We start from the raw sequence: 19,533 nt of genomic DNA on the forward strand, positions 1-19,533 counted from the left end.
GATAATGGGGAGGAGGGGGTGTATCACACTTGTTAGGTGGGGTATAATAGTGATTGAGAAGGGTGCTGCCTGGGAGGTGTTGCCCTGGTTAGAGCAGTCGGGGGGGGGGTGTAAGGGTGCTGCTTGGGGTGTCGCAGTGATTTGTGGGGTGCCACGCTGGTTATAGGGGTGCGGGCCGTCACGGAACCCGCAGAGGCTGTCGTGCGGGGTGCGGCGCTGGCGAGCGGGGTCGGTGTCGGTGCCCGCGGGGCGCGGCGCGGCGCGGGGCTGTGGGTGCCGCCGCGATGGCGGGGCGGGGCGGGGCGGAGGCGGTGCCGGCGCTCAGTGCGTGCCGGGCTCAGTGGAGGTGCCGGGTATCGGCTTCGCGTCCTGGGCGGGTGAGTGGGTGCCCTTGGGCCACCCTCGGGCCGGCGCGGAGGGGGTTAAGGCTGTGCCGGGCCGCGGGGGGCTGCCCCTGCCCCTGCCCCTGCCCGAGCGGCGGCGGCGGCGGCGGCTGCCCCGAGCTCTGCTCGCCAGCCCGCCGCCGTGTGCTGTCCGGGAGCGGCGGCGGGGTCGTGGCGCGGGGGTGCCGCACGTGCTGCCATCCGGGCCGGGCCGGCCCGGGGGGACCCTAGGCCGCAGGGAGCCCCGCGGCCCTGGCTGCCTGAGCAGCAAGGCCGGGGGCGGGGCGGGGCGGGGCGGGGGGCAGCCGAGCTCGCCACCCCGCGGGGTTTAGCGCCCCTCCGCCGCACGGGCCGGGCCGGGCCGGGCCAGCCCAGCCCAGCCCAGCCCAGCCCTGTGCTGCCACCGCCCGCCCGCCAGCCCAGCGCGGCTCGGCTCGGCTCGGCTCGCAGACAGGCTGCGCGGCGGACAACGTGCGGAGGGCAGGGCTGGGGCACATGGCTTGTGAGGACAGGCTGAGGGGACTGGGCTTGTTCAGCCTGCGGACGAGGAGACCGAGCGGGGATTAACAGCAGCCTTCAACTCCGTCCAGGGGGTTGCAAGGAGGATGGAGCCGGCCTGTTTTCAGCGCGGGCAGATGACAGAACAAGGAGCAACGGGCTCAAGTTGCAGAAAGGGAGGCTTAGGTTTGATATTAGGAAAAGACTTGCTGGCTAGGAGGGTAGTAAAGCGCTGAACAGGTTACCCAGAGAGGTGGTGCAGCCTTCACCCTTGGAGGTTTTTAAGACCAGGTAGACAAAGCTTTGGCTGGGATGATCTAGTTGGGGCTGGTCCTGCTTTGAGCAGGGGGTTGGACTAGACATGACCTCCTGCGGGCTCTTCTGACCCTCAATTTCTGTGATTCCATGAAGCTGGTTTCACAGCCCTGTGGACTGCAACTCATCTCAGTAAAGTTATATTTGCTTGTGCTTAAGCAGAACAACCCAGCTCTGGGCTCCTAGCCTTTGAGTAACACTTCAAGTTTCTTTTGAACTGGAGAAAAATGCATGTTGTGTTACATGTGACGAGGCACCTCTCCCCATCTGCACCCCACTTTCCAAAAGTCTAGATCTGCCCATGGATGCATGCAGTCCCTGCCTCTGCTTGGTGAACTGTTGGCAGGAAACCTCTGGGAGCTGGATTGGTTTATGTTGGCCTTGCTTTCCCTGAAGTCATTGGCATGTTGAAATATATATTTAAAAATCTGTCCTGAATTGTGAAACAAAGTTGACTTCTCAGGCTTCTTAGCTGGGGTGGTATTTCTTTCAGCCTGTATCTAGCATTCCCGTTTTCCTTCTAGGAGTGTCCTCTTCAATGTAGGTTAGAGCTGAATGAGAAGCAAAAGTGCATACCTCAGGAGCTTGACCTAAAAAGTGATCTGAAAAGGCCACCTGAAAAACAGGTTGTTTGGGAGGGGTGGGGACAGAAAGTATACGATGCATAAAAAGGCCTGTAAGATTCTTTTTTTTTTTCCACGGCAGTATCAAAAATATCTAGTCTGATTTATTTTTTTTTTCCCTCCATGGTTTGCTTGGCCTCAAGGCCATGATTATGACCTCTGATACTTTAACTGAAGGGGCAAAGCTGGCAGCCGTGTGACAGCCTTGATTCACAATGTTAGTCATTCGGGTTATCAAAAACAAACAAACCAGTGACTTTTGAACAGTCTCAATTTCCTTTTCAGGTGGTCAGCTTTCCACTCTCTCAGCTCATGTGATTTCACAAGTTCATTTGTTCTCCACACCCTTTGCCTTACAGCCTTGTCAGCTGCCTCCAGAGTATGCTGCTCTTTGGGATCCCCTCAATCCAAAATATATCATGTACTATTACTAATAGGTAAAAAAATGTTATAGCCATGTATCGTATTCCTTCCTGTCTGAACCAGGGGCCATGCATGTGAGTGTGACTGAGGCACTGTAGGTATTTTGGAAGCTAGAGGCTGTTTTAAAGCTGAAGAGTCCAACAGAGCTTTATGATGCTTAGATGGTAATGCATGTGACCCCTTTGGGTTTTAGTGATGATGTTCATAGCTAGCAAAGTGTTTAGGGTGGGTTTACTAATATTTGTAAACTACTATGGAAGCATTCCTGGCTTGCCCTCCAGAAGGGCTAAATATTGTTTCATATTTATGTCTATAAAACACCACCACAGAACTGGGCACTTTTCTGCCAAATACGGAAACAAGGCTCCTGCTTTACCTCAGAATGTTATCTATGCTAGAATTACAATCTAGGGTTTTTTTCTTTATTCTTGATATTTGTTGCCGATTGAGCTGTTTAGAGACCTTTGAGCTTCAGAAGGCATTACTGCTTGCACCCTCTTTAGTCCTTCGAGCTCAAGTTGTTCCAACTTGAATAATCTCTAAGAGTCTAAGGGCTTATATTCCTAGGAAAACTAACACAGGTATCCCAGAATTGCTGTTCTGCTATAGCTCTCATTCCAGAACAACTACAGCTCTTTCAGTTTACACCCTTCTGTATTCCAGAATAACATCTTTGTGCAAGGTAAGCCCTGAAAGCGAGCAACTTAGGTAAAATAAACCCAGTTTTCTCTCGGTGGATACTGGTATGGCTTGGAGTTGGTGTAATTGTGGTCAAAAGTAGTTGAAATGCTGCAAGATAAGAGATCTGAATGATATACACAAGTCAGAACAAGATGAAAGTTGAAGTCCTGTTGAATTTGAATTACTTGTCTGGTTTCACAATAGTCTATTAGACTCTCCCTACTACTTATTATTAATCATGCTTCTTGCTTATAACAACCATTCTGTTGCAACTTCTAGCCTTTGCTTCAACTGAAGTGTGCTTTCATTACTGCTAATATAAAAGCATGAATAATGTCGTGCTATTTGGTTATAAAGGTTGTTTGTAAATATTTAAGCTTTGACTTGGTGCACTGTAACTGATTTTTTTTTTTTTTTTTTTTTTTTGTTCCTATTGATAAATTAACAGGTTACCTCTGCACAGTCAGCCACTGGGAAAAAAAATCATCAATCCTTAAAGAATTAGCAGAAGTGTCCCCAGCACTGCTCAGCCAGGATGGGATAGGAAGCTAGACTTGCAAAATCTATAGCAGTATTACAATGCCTAGGTATGGAGGTTGTTTTGCACTCTGTACATTTATGTAACTGGGACAGAAGTTGGGCTGTACCTGCAGAGACAATTGTGGAGACTTTTCTACCTGTTGCAATCAGTATTTACACACCTGTCTACTTAAATGCTTTGGAGCACTTAAGTACACCTCCTTGCTTAGTCATTTCCTTCATCCCTCTACTGATCAACACCTATTTAGTGAATACCAGGCCCAAAACATATTCAGGCCTTATCTCTGTGATAGATAGCATAAGGTATAGATTTACTGGCAAACCCTACCAGTGTAAATGTAACTCATGTGCAAAAAGTGTTTTTGTTGCTATGGCTTTTCAACAGTTAATTAGCCCAAGTGAAGTATTATGCTCATATATGGCTGTACTATTTGAAGCTTTGCACAGGGCTGTCTTGCACTGTGTGGACGTACCTTCTACCTGCCAGCTCTTGAACTGCGTTTGTAGCTCTTCTTGGCAGCCTGTCATCGTCCCCTCCTCCTTTCTTTTTTTTCCTTCTTTTTTTGAGTGAGGACACCAGAATTGAACCCGGCGTTCCAAGGTTGGTTCATAACTAACCTATGGAAAAGTAACAGTGCCAGTCTGGTCTTCTGTATCCCTTATATCTGAGAATCACGTTAGCTCTTTACTACCATATTTCTGCAATGATCCCATGTTTCTTTCCAGAGCTGTTGCTCTTTGGAGTACAGTTTCCATCCTGTGCTACATGTTGTCTTCATTCTTAAATGTCTGACCTTGCATTGGTCTACTTAAAATGCATGTTGTTTTATTGCAGTTAGTTTACTAGGCATTCCTGATTGCTTTTTATCTGTGACCTATCTTAATAGCCATTTACTAGCTTCTGTTCCTTGTATGTTTAGTACTTGTGTTCTCTGCTTTTCAGATCTCTGGTTGGAGATAATTAGCACAGAATGCTGCTGCATATTTTCTAATCAAACTTGATTTTCTAGACAAGATTTTAAAATGACTCTTACTTTAAAATCATGCCTGAAGCAAAGAATCACTGGCAACTTTTGCATGTAGCCCAGTGATTCTTAACCAGAGTGCCACACAATGCTAGTGCTGTTAAGTGTGCAAATATGTATATAATTAAGGGGATACATCCACAGATTTCAGATGGGAATCTCTGATGTGAAAAACATTCTGACGTGCTGTGGGCTTTCTGAGATCTTTGCAGAAGAAAAATTATGATATTATTTTTATGTAGTCAAGATGCAAGTGAAAGCTAAGAACTGGCATTTTCTGAGAAGAACCTTGAGTTTAAAAGGGTTAAGAACCATTCATTTAGGCCATATACCATGCAGATGTCAGACAGATGTAAGGACAAGTAATGTGAAGCCCCATTCAACTTCAGTTAGTCAACAGAGAATTGTGAGTCTTGCTCAATGAAAAATCCTACCAGTCCAGCTGCAGTGATAATAGTGTACCACTACTGTTTTTTGAATGTGGCAGCATGAGGACTACTGTTGGTACTTCCTCAGGTTACCTCAGTGCTTCTCAACCAGGTTTTACTGCCTTCAGATACAACTGCCCCATGCCTGCTGCACAGCCAGCCCAGGAAGGGCTGTGGTACGTGCACATGTTCCTCCGGCACATCAGGGCTCTCTAATCAGCCTAAAGCAGGCAGCAAAGCTATCTCATACTGTACCCTTCCTGGTCAGTCCCCCCACCCCCAACAAGCTCCTCCTTTAAAACAGAAGTGAATGGGACAGTTTTATGTCAGCCTGTTTCCAGGAGGAGCATAGGGAAGTAGCTTTACTGCTTTAGGCTGCTTTAGATTAAAAAGCCCTAACACAGGAGGAGCACACAGGGCAGTTTTACCTGATCACTGGCACCATGGAATCCCTTAGGGGACCTTGTGGCACCCTGGTTGAGAACCACTTATGTAGTCACAGGTCCCTGCAGTCAGTCCCGCTTGAACTTGTTCAGCAGGCTTAACAATGTGGTAAAATCAGTCTTGTCTATGCACATGCTTAGATTGGTGCTAATCCAGGTTTGGGGCAGGTGGGAATTCTTCTGTTAAATTTCTTAATGTAGGCATAGTCCCGCTGACTTCAGTAGGAATTGTTTGGGAATCTGAGTGGGTTTTAATCTTCTGGTGTAATCTTTAAAAGCTCCTTCCTTTGGCTACTGTCTTTGGTTATGTTGGACTCAAAACAGGCACCGCTTTTGCCAAGTACACATGAAGTCCTTCCGGAGAGCTGAAATTGAGATGGTAATTTTGGTTGTATAAAACATGCTGTCTTGTGGTGGTGGGGTAGAGATGACACCATCTTAAACAATTGTTCTTAATAGGCAAGTTGTGTGCATTTTCTGGAACTTACAGGAAGGGTGAGCTCCTCCCCTACAGTCACTAAAAAAGCTCCTCAACAGGGAAGTGAAACCTGCAGCCTTGCTTTGGGCTCTGTGCAAAGTGGTTCTAGTGCATGTGAAAGGGGATGGCATTTCAGGACTGCTGTGATGGCTGTGCCTCATTGACCTGAGATGCTCCACAACTCCAACTTCGCAGCTCCTGTCACAAGGACTCCTCTAGATAGGTTGGTGTTATGCTGTGCAGATTTTTTTAAACAGAAGGCCTTCAATCTTGCTTCCCACTGGCTGTTTATCGAGCAAGTAAGTTGTAAGTCCTCATCTGAGAAAGCTGTTACGTGCTGCAGTAGTGGCAGTCTGTGAGAAGTTCTCAAGGTTAGACTCATATAGAGCTGTAACTTCTCATGACCTAGTCTTCAGGTTACAAAGGCAGATTGCTCTGAGGCCTGTACATGGAAGGAAATGTCCTGTCTGTGAACTGGAAGAACAGTGCTCACTGTTAGGACTTGGGGAAGTCTGCCCTGAACTTATTTTAAAAAATAACCCTTAATTTGTTCTTAGGGCCAGGGATCTGTCTTGCTGTAATGCAAAATGCTGATCATTTATAGACAGTCTAAGTAATACGGTATGGTAGCCTTTATAATGAATGGTTACTGCTGGTGCTCACAGCTTTGTTTCTTAATTTCTAAAGTGTTGTAAATGCTTAAAGCAACTCCTTGCAAGGCTTCCTGTGGCAAAAAGCAGCTGTTACCTCACCTTGCTCTTTTCCTTGCTATTTGTAATAATCCCTTGTAAGTGTGAAACAAAACTCTCTGCTCCCTTATGGATTTCCTCTCCACTGCTCAGGTGTGCAGGCACCATTGCGATAGTAGGCAGTATGTGCAAGTTCCAAAAGGTAATGTGTTGCTCCAGCACAGGACAGGATCTGTTGCCATGGCATTGTAGGATGCAAGAGTATTATGCAGCAGTAAAGCCACCAGGAGGAAGTAAGGATCAGCTGGGTTAGTCTTGGTCCCATAAAATGGAGAGAGCTTTATCTCTGTGGTGGGGCTGGGGGAGAACTGAACTATTAACGCTCATTTAATAGTTGCTGGGAAGGGATTCTTCATCAGCGACTTGGATGGGGGGGGGCAAACACATTGTCCAAGTTTGCCTACGACACCAAGGTGTGGGGAGAGGTAGGCACACTCGAAGGGAGAGAGGCTGCAATTAGACTTAGACAGACTACAGAAGTGAGCGGATGGTAATAGGATGGGGTTCAATGTAGATAAATGCAGGGTGCTGCACCTGGAGAGAAGGAATCCACAGCGTACATACAAGCTGGGGAGCTCCCCCCTTGTGAGCACAGAGGTGGAAAGGGATCTTGGAGTCATTGACTCCAAGATGAACATGAGCCGCCAATGCCAGACCGTAGCCAGCAAAGCCAACCTCACCTTGTCATGCATCCAAAGATGCATCTCAAGCCAGTCCAGAGAGGTGATACTCCCCGTCTATGCAACATTGGTGTGGCCTCAACTGGAGTACTACGTCCAGTTCTGGACACTGCACTTTAAGAAGGATGTGGCCTGCCTTGAGAGGGTTCAGAGGAGGGCCACCTGCTTGGTTGGAGGGCAACAGGGCAGGCCCTATGAGGAGAGGCTGAGGGACCTGAACCTGTTCAGCCTCAGCAAGCGGAGGCTGAGTGGGGATTTGGTGGCTGCCTACAAACTCATGCACTGTAAAACAAGAGGGAGATCAGCAGCAAATGGGAAGGGCCCTATTCCCCCCAGCAGCACCTGGGGTGATGAGGAACAATGGCCAGAAGATGCTAGAGAATAGGTTCAGGTTAGAGATTAGGAGGCATTATTTCACTGTCAGGGTAGCTAAGATCTGGAACCAACTTCCTAGGGAAGTGGTCCTCGCTTCTACCTTGGGTAAATTCAAAAAGCGGTTGGATGAACACCTGTCTGGGGTCACGTGATCCCAGCGTGTGCTCCAACCAGTGGCAGGGGGTTAGACTAGATGATCTATTCAGGTCCCTTCTGACCCCTAACTACTATGAAACTATGATGGCCTCTACCTCTCTCCGCTGGGGAGGAGACTCTTCTCAGCCAGACTGGCTGACCTGCTCCACTGGGCTTTAAACTAAGCCTGCCAGGGGATAGGGGACTACTGCTACTGCTGGCCTGGTGAGCAACCCTTGCAAAGCCAGCAGGTCAAGGCATTTAAGGGATCCCACCCCTGCCCCAGCCCTGCAACAATCTGTAGCCAAGGCTAGGGCCCCCAAGGGGACACTTGTGTGCCTACACACAAATACCAGGATCTTGGGGAATAAACAGGAGGAACTTGTCCTCCTGCTAAACGCAAATAACTATGATGTCATAGGGATAACGGAGACCTAGTGGGACTCCACCCATGACTGGACCATGGATATAGACTGCTATACCCTGTACAGGAGGGATCGAGTGGACAAAAGGGGCAGAGGTGTAGCTCTCTATGTCAAGGAAAACTACACGTCCCTGCAAGCTGACATTGGCATCCACAGTGGGTGACTTGAGACCCTCTGGGTTAAAATCCGTGGGGAACACGGCACAGGGGATACTATGGTGGGAGTCTACTACAGACCCCCTACCAAGGGTCAAGACCTTCACCAGGAGTTTGCCAAGGAATTAGCTGAGGCCGCGCGCTCCCGGTACATGATTGTCATGAGAAACTTTAACTACCCAGACATCTCGTGGGAGGAGCGCTTAGCCAAATCTGAGCGATCGCAAAACTTTCTCTCGTACGTGGATGACTGCTATCTGATGCAGGAAGTCTACGGGCTGACGAGAGAGAAGACGCTGCTCGACCTCGTACTGGGAACCGGGGATGACCTAATCAGTGACCTAACAATTGAAGGGAAGCTGGGTGATGGTGACCATGAGCCATAAAGCTGGCAAGTCAGTCAGTAATATGGAAGTCCTTTACTTCAGGAAAGCTGACTTTGACAAGCTCAGGAGGCTTGTCAATGAGGCCCTAAAGGGCCACAACCCAAAGGGGAGGGGAGTTCAGGATGAGTGGTTGCTCCTCAAGGAAGCAATCCTGGATGCACAAGCGAAGTCCATCCCGTCTCGGAGGAAAGGCAGCAAAAGGGCACAGCAGCCCCCTTGCCTTTCCAGGGAACTGGCAAACCTCCTGCATCTTAAAAGAAAGACCTACAAAGGATGAAGGACTGGAACCACCACCAAGAAGGAATACTCTCCTGGTTTGCTCTCTGCAGGTCTGGACCAGAGCAAAGCCAAGGCTGTGATGAAACTCCAGCTAGTTACAAATATCAAGGACAATAAAAACTCCTTTTTTAGATATGTGGGGAGCTGGAGGAAAAGCCAGGGCAACGTTGGACCCCTGCTAAACCAGGTGGGACAACTGACAACCGATGCCCATGTAAAAGCAAACTTGCTTAATGGGTACTTTGCGTCAGTTTTTCACCAGTCCCATAGGATGCCCCTGCCCACTGTGGGTGAGGGAAACCTGGGAGAGGGAGATTCCTTGTTCCTTCACGTGGTCAGCTTCGATGGAGGGCATTTTGACAGGCTGGACACCTTCAAGTCAACCAGCCCTGATGGTTTACACCCAAGGGTACTCAGGGAGCTGGCAAGCATCATAGCTCAGCCCCTGGCACGGATCTTTGAGAACTCTTGGTGCTCTGGTGAAGTGCCCGAAGATTGGAAGAAGGCCAATGTCGTGCCTATCTTCAAGAAAGGGAGGAAAGTAGGTCCGGCAAACTACAGGCCCATCAGCCTGACCTCTATCCTGGGGAAGGTCTTGGAAAAGATCATCAAAGAGGCCATCCTTAACAGACTAGCTGACAGCAATATCCTGAGGGATACCCAACGTGGGTTTGTTGCAGGTAGGTCTTGCTTGACCAATCTCGTTTCCTTTTACGACCAGGTGACCTATCACCTGGACACAGGGGAAGAGATTGATGTCGTATATCTTGACTTCAAAAAAGCCTTCAATCTGTTATCCCATGATCACCTCTTGGCAAAACTGCAGCCTTGACCTCACCACGATCTGCTGGCTGGGGAATTGGCTCCGCAGTAGGACCCAGAGGGTGGTGGTTGACGGAAGCCAATAGTCTTGGTGTGCGGTCACCAGTGGGGTCCCTCAAGGCTCTGTCCTAGGGCCTATACTGTTTAACATCTTCATCAATGATGTGGACATTGGTGTCAGAACCGGGCGGGCCAAGTTTGCCGATGACACCAAACTCTGAGGTAAAGCATCCACACCTGAGGACAGGAGGGCAATCCAGGCAGATCTTGACAGGCTCATGAAATGGGCAGATGAAAACCTGATGGTGTTCAACACCAAAAAATGCAAGGTTCTCCACCTTGGGAGGAAAAACCTGCAGCATGCTTATAGGCTCAGCAGTGCTATGCTGGTTAGCACTATGAATGAAAGGGACTTGGGGGTCATGATTGACCACAAGATGAACATGAGCCTTCAGTGTGATGCTGCGGCTAGTAAAGTGAGCAAAACGCTGGTTTGCATCCATAGATGCTTCTCAAGCAAATCCCGGGACGTCATTCTCCCATTGTACTCGGCCTTGGTGAGGCTGCAGCTGGAGTACTGCGTCCAGTTTTGGGCTCCACAATTCAAAAAGGATGTGGAGAAGCTTGAGAGTGCAGAGAGCCACACGCACGATCAGAGGTCAGGAAAACAGACCTTATGATGAGAGGCTGAGAGGCATGGGACTCTGATTCAGTCTAGAAAAGTGCAGGCTCAGGGGTGATCTGGTGGCCACCTATAAGTTTATCAGGGGTGCTCATCAGGATCTGGGGGAGCATCTATTCACCAGAGCACCCCAAGGGATGACAAGATCAAACAGTCACACTCCACCATGACCGATTCAGGCTGGACATAAGAACTTGTTTACTGTCCAAGCCCCCGAGGTCTGGAATAGACTGCTGCCAGAGGTGGTTCAAGCACCCACTTTGAACGCCTTCAAGACGCACTTGGATGCTTATCTTGCTGAGATCCTATGATCCCTGCTGACTTCCTGCCCATGGGGCAGGAGGCTGGACTGAATGATCCTCCGGGATCCCTTCCAGCCCAAATGTCTATGAAATTTGCAGGTTTCGGTATCATGCATGAGGACGCATTGTTGGTTCTTAATGTGTCTGCAAGAGCTTGGTATTTACCAGACCTACTGGAGAAGAGAACCAAAGATTTCTGTTTCTGGGGGCTTTCTGTTTAATCATGTGGGTCCAGGCCAGCTCTCTTTAGTGCTCACCAGCTTCTGGCAATAAGATTATTACACGTTTTGCTGCCTTTCTAGTCCAAAGTTTTGTTTTCACTTTTTTACTAAATAGATACATTTGTCAAAGTGAGAAGAGCCTTCCACTAATTCTTGTGCTGTATGCCAGCATGTGGTGTCACATCCTGCTGTGGCCAGACATGGGACAAAAGCCCTTTTTGAAGGCAGTCTGTTAGGGTTAAATGTCCCGCAACTTTCCAGCAGATGCCAATGGCTTCTGGTCTAATCCAATTCCACTAAAGTTGGTTGTAATCTTACCACTGTGTTCAGTGGGAGCTAGACCACACACCCCAATTCCATATTTGGGGCAGCATCAGCAATAGAACTAATACATCTGAATAGAGCTAGTCATGCAAATTTCACTGCTGCCAGGGATGCATCCATCCAAGAGCACCTCATGTAAAGTGATCAAAAGGATCATTTCCAGGGATCTGCAGTCTCCAGGCCCATCCTTGACCCCTGTGAGTGCTAATGTGGGGCTGTTCTGACAGTGGTGATTGTGTAGTATGCACACCTAATGAGAACTGAACCAAGAGCCAATTCATTTCATTTTGTGCTGAACAGCTTGGCCTGGAATTCAGTAAGCAACTAGAGGTGACAGCCCTGTGATTCACTGTTCTTTCCTTCAGCTGCCCAAGCCCCCATCCTGGAAGGATTTTTATCCATTCTTGCTACGCTTCCCATTCTTCATACTAGCAGAGGGTTAATTGTACACCTGATATACATTCTTTCTTGTGGATTTCTCAGTCCTGCCACAGGACCATAACAATTTTTCTCTCTTGCAGTGCCAAGATGGTGGTCCTTTCCAAGGAATATGGCTACGTGGTCCTGACTGGTGCTGCTAGTTTTGTCTTGATCACACACCTTGCAGTGAATGTGGCGAAGGCTCGCAAGAAGTACAATATAGAGGTGAGTGGGAGCCATGGGTAGGCCTGCCCCCAAGGCACTAAGAGCTCCTCTACTAGTTTTTCTCAAGCAAAGAAGCCAATTTGGCTTGGAAAGGTAGAAGCAGTGGAAATTAGGGGAAAGCTCAAATTTTGAAGACCATGTGCATGTTGGAGTTTATTTCTCTGGATTTTAGTATGTACTGTACATCAGAGGTTGTTGGGTAGCATCAGGTGGCTGCAGTATTCAGCTCTGTATCTTTGTACCTCACCAGGTCCTGAGGAGCTTTCTCCATAGAACCACGTCCTGTTTAATGGTGGCTTTGTGGTAAAGGCTTTTGCAGTGTTCTGTGCTATATGGGTTTGTTACAGCTCTTAGCTAGAGAGCCTGGCTCTAACCCAAGCTGTAGAAACTCATGATTGTACCTGGGAAGTCCCTCGTTTGAGCCCTAGCATAAGCCAAGACAACAGCAGTCTTATCCAGTGACTCTTAAAAGTACACACAGATTTCACCTTTGTGCCACCATAAACAAATTTTATGGAGGCACAGATTGCAAGCAAACAAATGTCCTAGCCCCTTGTCTGGCTCCAGGTGCTGAAAAAAATGTTGCCATAATAAAGGTGGAGTTTGTGGTGCCTTAAAGGGGAAGACATCTGTTTGCTTATTGCTTGGCATGGGAATTCTCCTGCAGGGGATTCCCAGGCATGTGTCTACAAGTGGAAGAACCACTGTGCAGCCTCCCTTGCTTACAGATGTGTGTCCCAAGTCAGGGCATGGTACCCAAAGCTGTTGTCACACAGGATTGGACCCCTGAAGCCCTGTGTGCAACAGGAGCCTGACCCTGCAGGACAGCAACCCTAGTGACATCTGTAGATGTCAGCGAAGTAGTGCAGCTGTGCCATAACTTCTGGCATGGTTGATCCCACTCCAAAGAAGATGTCCATTCATACCCGAAAAGGGAGAAGAGAATGAGGGAAGTAACTCAAAACTATGCAGCAGAAATTCAGAACTGGCCAGAGCTCTAACTAGCTTGGTATTGCAGTACTAGTTATGCTCTTGTCCTTCCTATGAGCCTGACATGCTGGGGTGTTTGGGTTCTAACCTGATGACTGCCCTGACTTTGCCCTAGTCAGTGCTGCTGGGAGGGAGAAGTGGCATGCAGCCCTTTACTATGCCCACATGGATGTATCTGAATGTTGTTTCCCTTCCTGGAGCAGGTGACAAGCATCCTGTTCTCTGTGCCAGTTACTTTGCTGCTTTCCTGTGCAAGACAAAGCATGGGAGGTGACAGCAAGGTGGTGTAAGATTAGGTTGGGGTGGTAGGATGGAGTTGGGTCTGCTGCTGTGTGCTAACCAAGCCCCACCAATCTAGCAAGCTGCAAAATCTACAGATTTCCAGTAATCTAAAATCTAGAATGGAGCTTGTAACAGAGACTTCTGTAGCATACAGAATACAGAATTCTGTAGAATACAGTGTTTCTGGTAGCCTGGCAACACCTCCCCCACCATGTAGTTGGCATTTTACTATGCTCTTTTTATCTTTTACTTTTTCGAGCTGAATCTCTGTGGAGTAGGGTCAGTGAAGCATTACCTGCTTGGGAATGAAAGGGGTGCGTTTTAGCAGGAAGCTCCAGACTTGGAGACGCTGACAGGCAAGAAACCAAGCAGTCTTGCCTGTCAGTACATGCTGTTCCCAGCAACCAGGAAATGTAGGTTTTCTGTGGGAAAGATGGATTTGGGACAGGAAAAAGTGAACTGATCTTCCAGGAACTTTAAAAAGAAGGGGAAAGGAATGCATAAGTTAAAGTAGAAAGATTTTTAAAGGTAAATCCCACAAAGAATCTTTTTTTTCAAAGTGCCTTTCATCTCCCAATTCATCTTTGAATCCTATTTACAGGAGAATAGGGCTAATTGGATGGGTGGTGGCTGGCCCTGTGAGTGAGTCAGGCCATTAGCATGTGAAGCCTTCCCTATTTGGAGGCAGCTGTAACCACTCAAATACTTACTATGTAAGCCAGGGATGGGCAATTATTTTGGGCAGAGGGCCGCTTACTGAGTTTCAGCAAGCCATTGAGGGCAGCCCAGGGCAGATTAATATTAATTTCCTAAATTTTTTAGGGGCCCTGTGGGCCAGATAGAATGGCCTGGTGGGCCACATCTGGCCTCCGGGCCGCATTTTGCCCACCCCTGATGTAAGCCCTTCCCCCAGGTGTGTATCTGAGAGACTTGGGAACTAGTGTTACAAAGCTCTCAGCCATAGAAGATTGAGGGTGGATCAGTGGGTGTGTACCATGGCTATAGCAATATCTGGATGGCTGTGGGGTGCTAATTTTGCCCGGGTAACATATAGTGATGCATGTTCTTGTAGTGACTGGTGTATGGAGGATGACAGTTCAGTTGAGTTGACCTCTCTAGCTCAAATGATAAGGGCTCATGCTGTTAGCACTGAGGCCTGGGTCAGGCCCTATGGATATCCTATGATGGCAGTTCCTACACACCTAGTTTAGGGTCTCTGAGGTGCTAAACTGGTCTTGTGACATGGAGTAGCAGGTACAAGTACTCTACCTTAGCGCTAACCTTGTAAGGGCAAGGGAATGTTTTTATTGTAAATGAGTAAAAGCAATAGGCATTGAATTCAGTGTCGTGCATGAGTTGAGACCAGAGCTTAGCAGGCTTATATTCAGAGTAGATGCTCATGGGTGAAATACCCACACAAACACCATGTTTGTGGGTAAACAAAGAGCATCATGAGTGCACATAGCTCTGAACCCCGTGGTGTTTCAGGGAAAGCATTTGTTGCCTCCTGCCATTCAGAGGGATTGCGGAGAGAACCAGCCACGACTGGGTTGAGCAGAGCTAAAGGATGGGTTTAACAAAGGGCGGGGGTGTATGTTATTTTTTTGTAGCTAGTAGCAATTGCTGAAACATGTGGCAGGTGTTGATTTTGTACCCTGGCTTCTGCGCGCTGTTAAGTCAGTGCAACAAGGAGCTTGAAATATGTTTTTTAGCATATTCTTGAGGGAAATTAATGTGGTACACCTTGGTTTAGACTCCTCAAAACCTGAGACAGCTGGATGGTCTTGTCAAAAGAAAAAAATAAATAGGATTGTCTTTTTGGGAACATTAACTTGGGGAATACAGAAGCATGCCCAGAGTAGTGGAGAATGACATTAGAGCAAAAAGATGTGAAAGTGCCTCTTTGCTAACCTCTGGTGTCTTTAACAGTATCCAATCATGTATAGCACAGATCCTGATAATGGACATATCTTCAACTGCATCCAGCGTGCACACCAGAACACGTGAGTATTGCATGCTAATGTAGGCCAAGTGCTGGCTTGTGAGCACTTGCTGTTTACAAACTGGGATTTGCTGCTGCTAAACATTTTATGTCTGGGTTTGTTTCCTGAAAAGAATTATGCATTATGTTACAGTACAATTTTAGTAGGCAAGTCAGTGGAGGGCCTTCATTCTGCCTAATACTGCAGAGGCTTGTTTTTGCAGCCAAGGCCAGACTGTAAGCCATCCTTATGGAGGGGACTGTGGTGGTGTGTCATAGACCCCGCTAGTTTGCCTCTGGCAAAGGACCTGTGTTTCCAGAAGTATGTCATTGCCTTGGGTGTGAATCTTGCTGTGCTGGGTGTCTGAATGTCCCAGAGAATGCATGGCTTGTTGATTACCAGCCAGGAGTGATGAGACTGCCAACACAGCATGACTGGTGCGTGTTAGAAGGAGCTCTTTCCCTAGCTTATTAATAGTGATTAGCATTTGGCAGTGCCTCTAAAAGGGAACCTCAGGGCATACAGTGAATGGAGTGATGAACCTGGGCAGTGCCTCTGCAATCTCCAGGTTTCCCAAATCTGTACACAGTGAGACTGCATTGTACCTCCCTCTGGCTCCACATGGCAGACCTTTCCTCCCCTCCCCTGGTAATATAGGGGCAGCTAAAGGCTGGACTTCAAATCTTCTTGTGAGCAGTTCACCACCTTCCTTGTGGTTTCTATAATCTAGACTTTTTTCAATTTTGCTAATGTGGGGCAAGATGAGGCAGGCTTCCAGGCTAAGTTTTCACAATGATCTCTTCAGAAACTAGTAGAAACTTCAGTCCAAGTGTAAACTTCTGTGTTTCATTTTCAGGTTGGAAGTTTACCCCGCCTTCCTATTCTTTCTAGCTACAGGTGGAGCGTATCACCCAGTAAGTACTATCCATAGGTTGGGTCTAAAATAGTGGGGTTATAGGGTTCCCCATGTTGCATTTTACCTATCTTTATATTTTTATGAGATTAACACTGTCTGTCATATGCTAGGCTTATAGAGTAAAAGGGGGTAGGATTTTACTGTCACATGGTCCTGCTAAATGCCTGACCACACAATATGCAGAAACAAATGAAAAAGGACTAAGCTGCCCTGTTTTAGCTTTAGTTTCCACCTTGCATGCTTTGAGCTTTAGTCTCGGGTGGTCTGTAATATGTGCAGTACTACAAAGCGGTTCACCATAAAATTGAGGGGCAGAAGGGAAAGAAGCCTTTTTCCCTAAACACACCTCCATAACTTTTCCATTTTAAAAAAAGCCAAAAAAATTGTGGAGTTTTCTGCTACCAGGAATGGAAATAAGAGTTGAAAAAAGGGGAAAGGGAGTGTTTGTGTATCAAACTAGCCAAGTGAAAGTGGATAAACAGCAGTGAGTCAGTTTTCCAAGCTCTAAAATCCTTAATCTTCCTTGTTTATCTCCAGCGTGTTGCTGTTGGGCTTGGCCATGCCTGGATCATTGGGAGAATACTGTATGCCTATGGCTATTACACAGGAGGTGAGTCTTTAGACTGAATGCCCACTGGCCTGACAGTGCTTTCCATCAAAGTACTGACTTCATTTGAAACTTGAGTTCTGCACCCTACAACCTCAATGCTAACCTCCCAGTTTTTTTCTCTACTGGGAGATGGCCTTGCAAGTCATTGGTGATGATGAGGACAAGGATTCCCATCCCAGGGTGAGAGCTTATTTGCAGATTGTTTTTTTCCAAAGCAGCTATTCAGGCAGTACTATGATATGCCAGCCTCTCCCCTGTTGTATATGAAGTATTTAGCCTGCCAAGCTAGTTCTGCACCAGATCATTCCTTAAATGACTGGCATGAGTGGTTGGAGAAAGAATGACAAAACTTTTGTAGTAACGCAGAAGCCACAAGACCCTGAAGTAGAGACATTCTGTGTACTGTCCACAGGGCAAGTGCTACCTAAAATTATTCCATCCCCTATATGCCTGCCTAGTTCAGATTCCCCCAAGGAAAACTGCTACTACTTGTAGTAGCATTAAGTATGCAGCTGTAATTCAGCTGTCAGGCCTGTTTGCTAGAGCAGAGGAAACACAGAACCCTGAACTCAGGACTTGGCTTGTATCATGGAAGGGAAACCAAGCTGCCTGGCAGCACGGCTGAGGTCTTAATGCAACAAAAACCTCAGCTACATGCTTCTAATCATAATGTCCCATCAAAACTTTGTGGCTTCTTCCAAGAGGGGATAAATTGCATAGCTTAGACTAAAGTCACTCTAGCAAGCTGCCCCAATCTAAACACTGTCCTCTTCCTAAAATGTTAATTATAAACTTCACTGCTCTGCTCAGGTTAGTGCTGTGGATTAGGGAGCAGACAATCCAAACTAGAAAGCAGGATGATGCTGTTTCATTAAGTAAGCACATATTGTCTTCTCTATAGATCCCAAAAAGAGAAGACGAGGAGGCATTGGTTCAATCGCACTTATTGGATTGGTGGGAAACGCTCTGTATTCAGCCCTTCAGCACCTCGGCTGGGTTGCCACTGAGTAACTGACCTGCAGATACCTGTGCTCTCCCTGGAAAATCTGATGTTTACCTTTTTTTTTGGTGGGGTGGGGAGCAGTTCCAGTAATACAATCCTTAATTTCCACCATGGCTGCTGTTTCTTCTCTTAAATAAGACACAAAGGGGTCAATTCAGGACTCTTCTAAAAGGTGAGTAAAACTGAAATGGCACTTGTAAAGGAATATCTGGCTAGTGATATGGGGAGGAGCTTCTCTTGTATATATGGCTAGCACTCAGGGCTCTTTATTGCACCATACTTCCTCCTGTGTGCTAGGAAGATAATGCAAACAACATGCTACCACAAGCACTAGCTACTCCTTAGACTGGTGTGGAGAAAACTGAATCTTTCCCCAGCAAGCAGGACCATCTTTTCATGCCTAGAAGAGCATTAGCCAAATGCTTTCACTTAGGAATGCAGATAAGTTGACTGCTTTGCACTGCATCAATGCCTTGTTCTGGTTCCCAGATAAAGCTTAAGCCTTTGCTTCTGGCAGCTGGAACTGAGTGCCAGCTAGTGGGTCTCACTTAGCTGGTGCACACAGCTGAAAGAGAACTTGAGTCCTCCGCTCCCCTCCTGCCCATGACATGAAATCACAACTTTGGTAGTATTGTTACCCTGTTTGCAAGTGACAACTCATTCTCCATTGGAGGAGGTGCCAGGGCTTTGCACCCAAGTGCTGTCTTGCCCTGCAGTCTTCAAAGCGAATTCTTCCCAATTCCAAGTACAGAGGAGGCAGCAAGGACCAGAATACACGTGCCTTGGAGAACATAAATTCTCTCTTTCTTAAGTACATTACTAACTTTTTAGAAGCACCTTCAGAGTTACTCTTTATTGAAAAGGCTTTATGCCCTCAATAGATGACAACCTAGAACTGGTTTCCTTAGATATCTTCCCTGTACCAGGGGTGTCAAACTCACTTGGCCCTCAAGGCCAGATCCAGACTGTGGGGCTCCATGCAGGCCAGATCTGGATGTGGCAGTTAACATAGCCATTGCTTGCCCCCTGCTGCCCACACACATCCTCAACAGGGTTCTGCATCCTGGATTTCAGCAGCAGGCCTGCCCCTGAATTCCTGGCCCCTCTAGGAACTCTGCATGACATCCAGCCCATAAACTGTATGTTTAACATCTCTGCCCTATACCATTTCAGCTCATCCAGTTATGCATCTTATACATGAGCTGAAGCCTATGCCAAAATTTAAAAACAGAGGCCTTATGCAGAAGTTCTGTCATCTTAAATTGAGAATTTACATTTATACCTTTCTTCCTACGTAAGTGTATGCAGCACTCCAAATAACTCCTTGGTGTTACTACCTTTGTCTGGTTCACCTCTTCAGCTGCACAAACTCTGGCTACCTTTTAAGCTTTTCTCATCACTTCCTCTGGTTGTATAGTTTGATCTGAATTCCTGCAGCAATTGTATTCTATTTTAGACAATAGAAAGCATTAGAATCAAGTTAGTTATCACCTGCTAAGAGAAGAGAGCCAGCCAGCTCTGGTGAGAAGCTTACTGTACTCTACCCTCCGCAGTTTTACTTCTTTAAATTTGCGATCATTGCTTTGTTTTAAAAGATCCTGCTGGCAACTGAGACTTTATTTACACTCTGTAATCTGGACAGCAGGTCTGCTGTGGGTGAGATTTGCTTTTGAGTTAACTCCTGAAATGCCAGCTAGGCAAACCCTGACTTTGATAACAGGATGAAACACGCC

The 19,533-nt window shown here is 47.2% G+C and overlaps 1 protein-coding gene across 4 annotated transcripts; it reads left to right on the forward strand.

The window, feature by feature from the left end:
• Positions 1 to 276: 276 nt before the first annotated feature.
• MGST3 (microsomal glutathione S-transferase 3) lies at positions 277 to 17,908 on the forward strand. Of its 4 annotated transcripts, none has more exons than XM_014596004.3 (6): positions 277 to 377; positions 11,894 to 12,017; positions 15,219 to 15,292; positions 16,128 to 16,185; positions 16,725 to 16,797; positions 17,699 to 17,908. In XM_014596004.3, exons 2-6 carry the CDS (start codon positions 11,901 to 11,903, stop codon positions 17,806 to 17,808), a joined length of 432 nt encoding a protein of 143 aa, XP_014451490.1. In that variant the 5' UTR covers positions 277 to 377; positions 11,894 to 11,900; the 3' UTR covers positions 17,809 to 17,908. The 4 variants fall into 4 exon arrangements, with proteins under 4 accessions (XP_014451490.1, XP_019355811.1, XP_019355812.1 ...); XM_019500266.1 differs by lacking the exon at positions 277 to 377 and adding an exon at positions 2,232 to 2,256; XM_019500267.2 differs by lacking the exon at positions 277 to 377 and adding an exon at positions 2,809 to 2,924.
• Positions 17,909 to 19,533: the final 1,625 nt, after the last annotated feature.

This window comes from Alligator mississippiensis, chromosome 5 (assembly GCF_030867095.1).
Source record: "Alligator mississippiensis isolate rAllMis1 chromosome 5, rAllMis1, whole genome shotgun sequence".
NCBI classification, from domain to species: domain Eukaryota; kingdom Metazoa; phylum Chordata; order Crocodylia; family Alligatoridae; genus Alligator; species Alligator mississippiensis.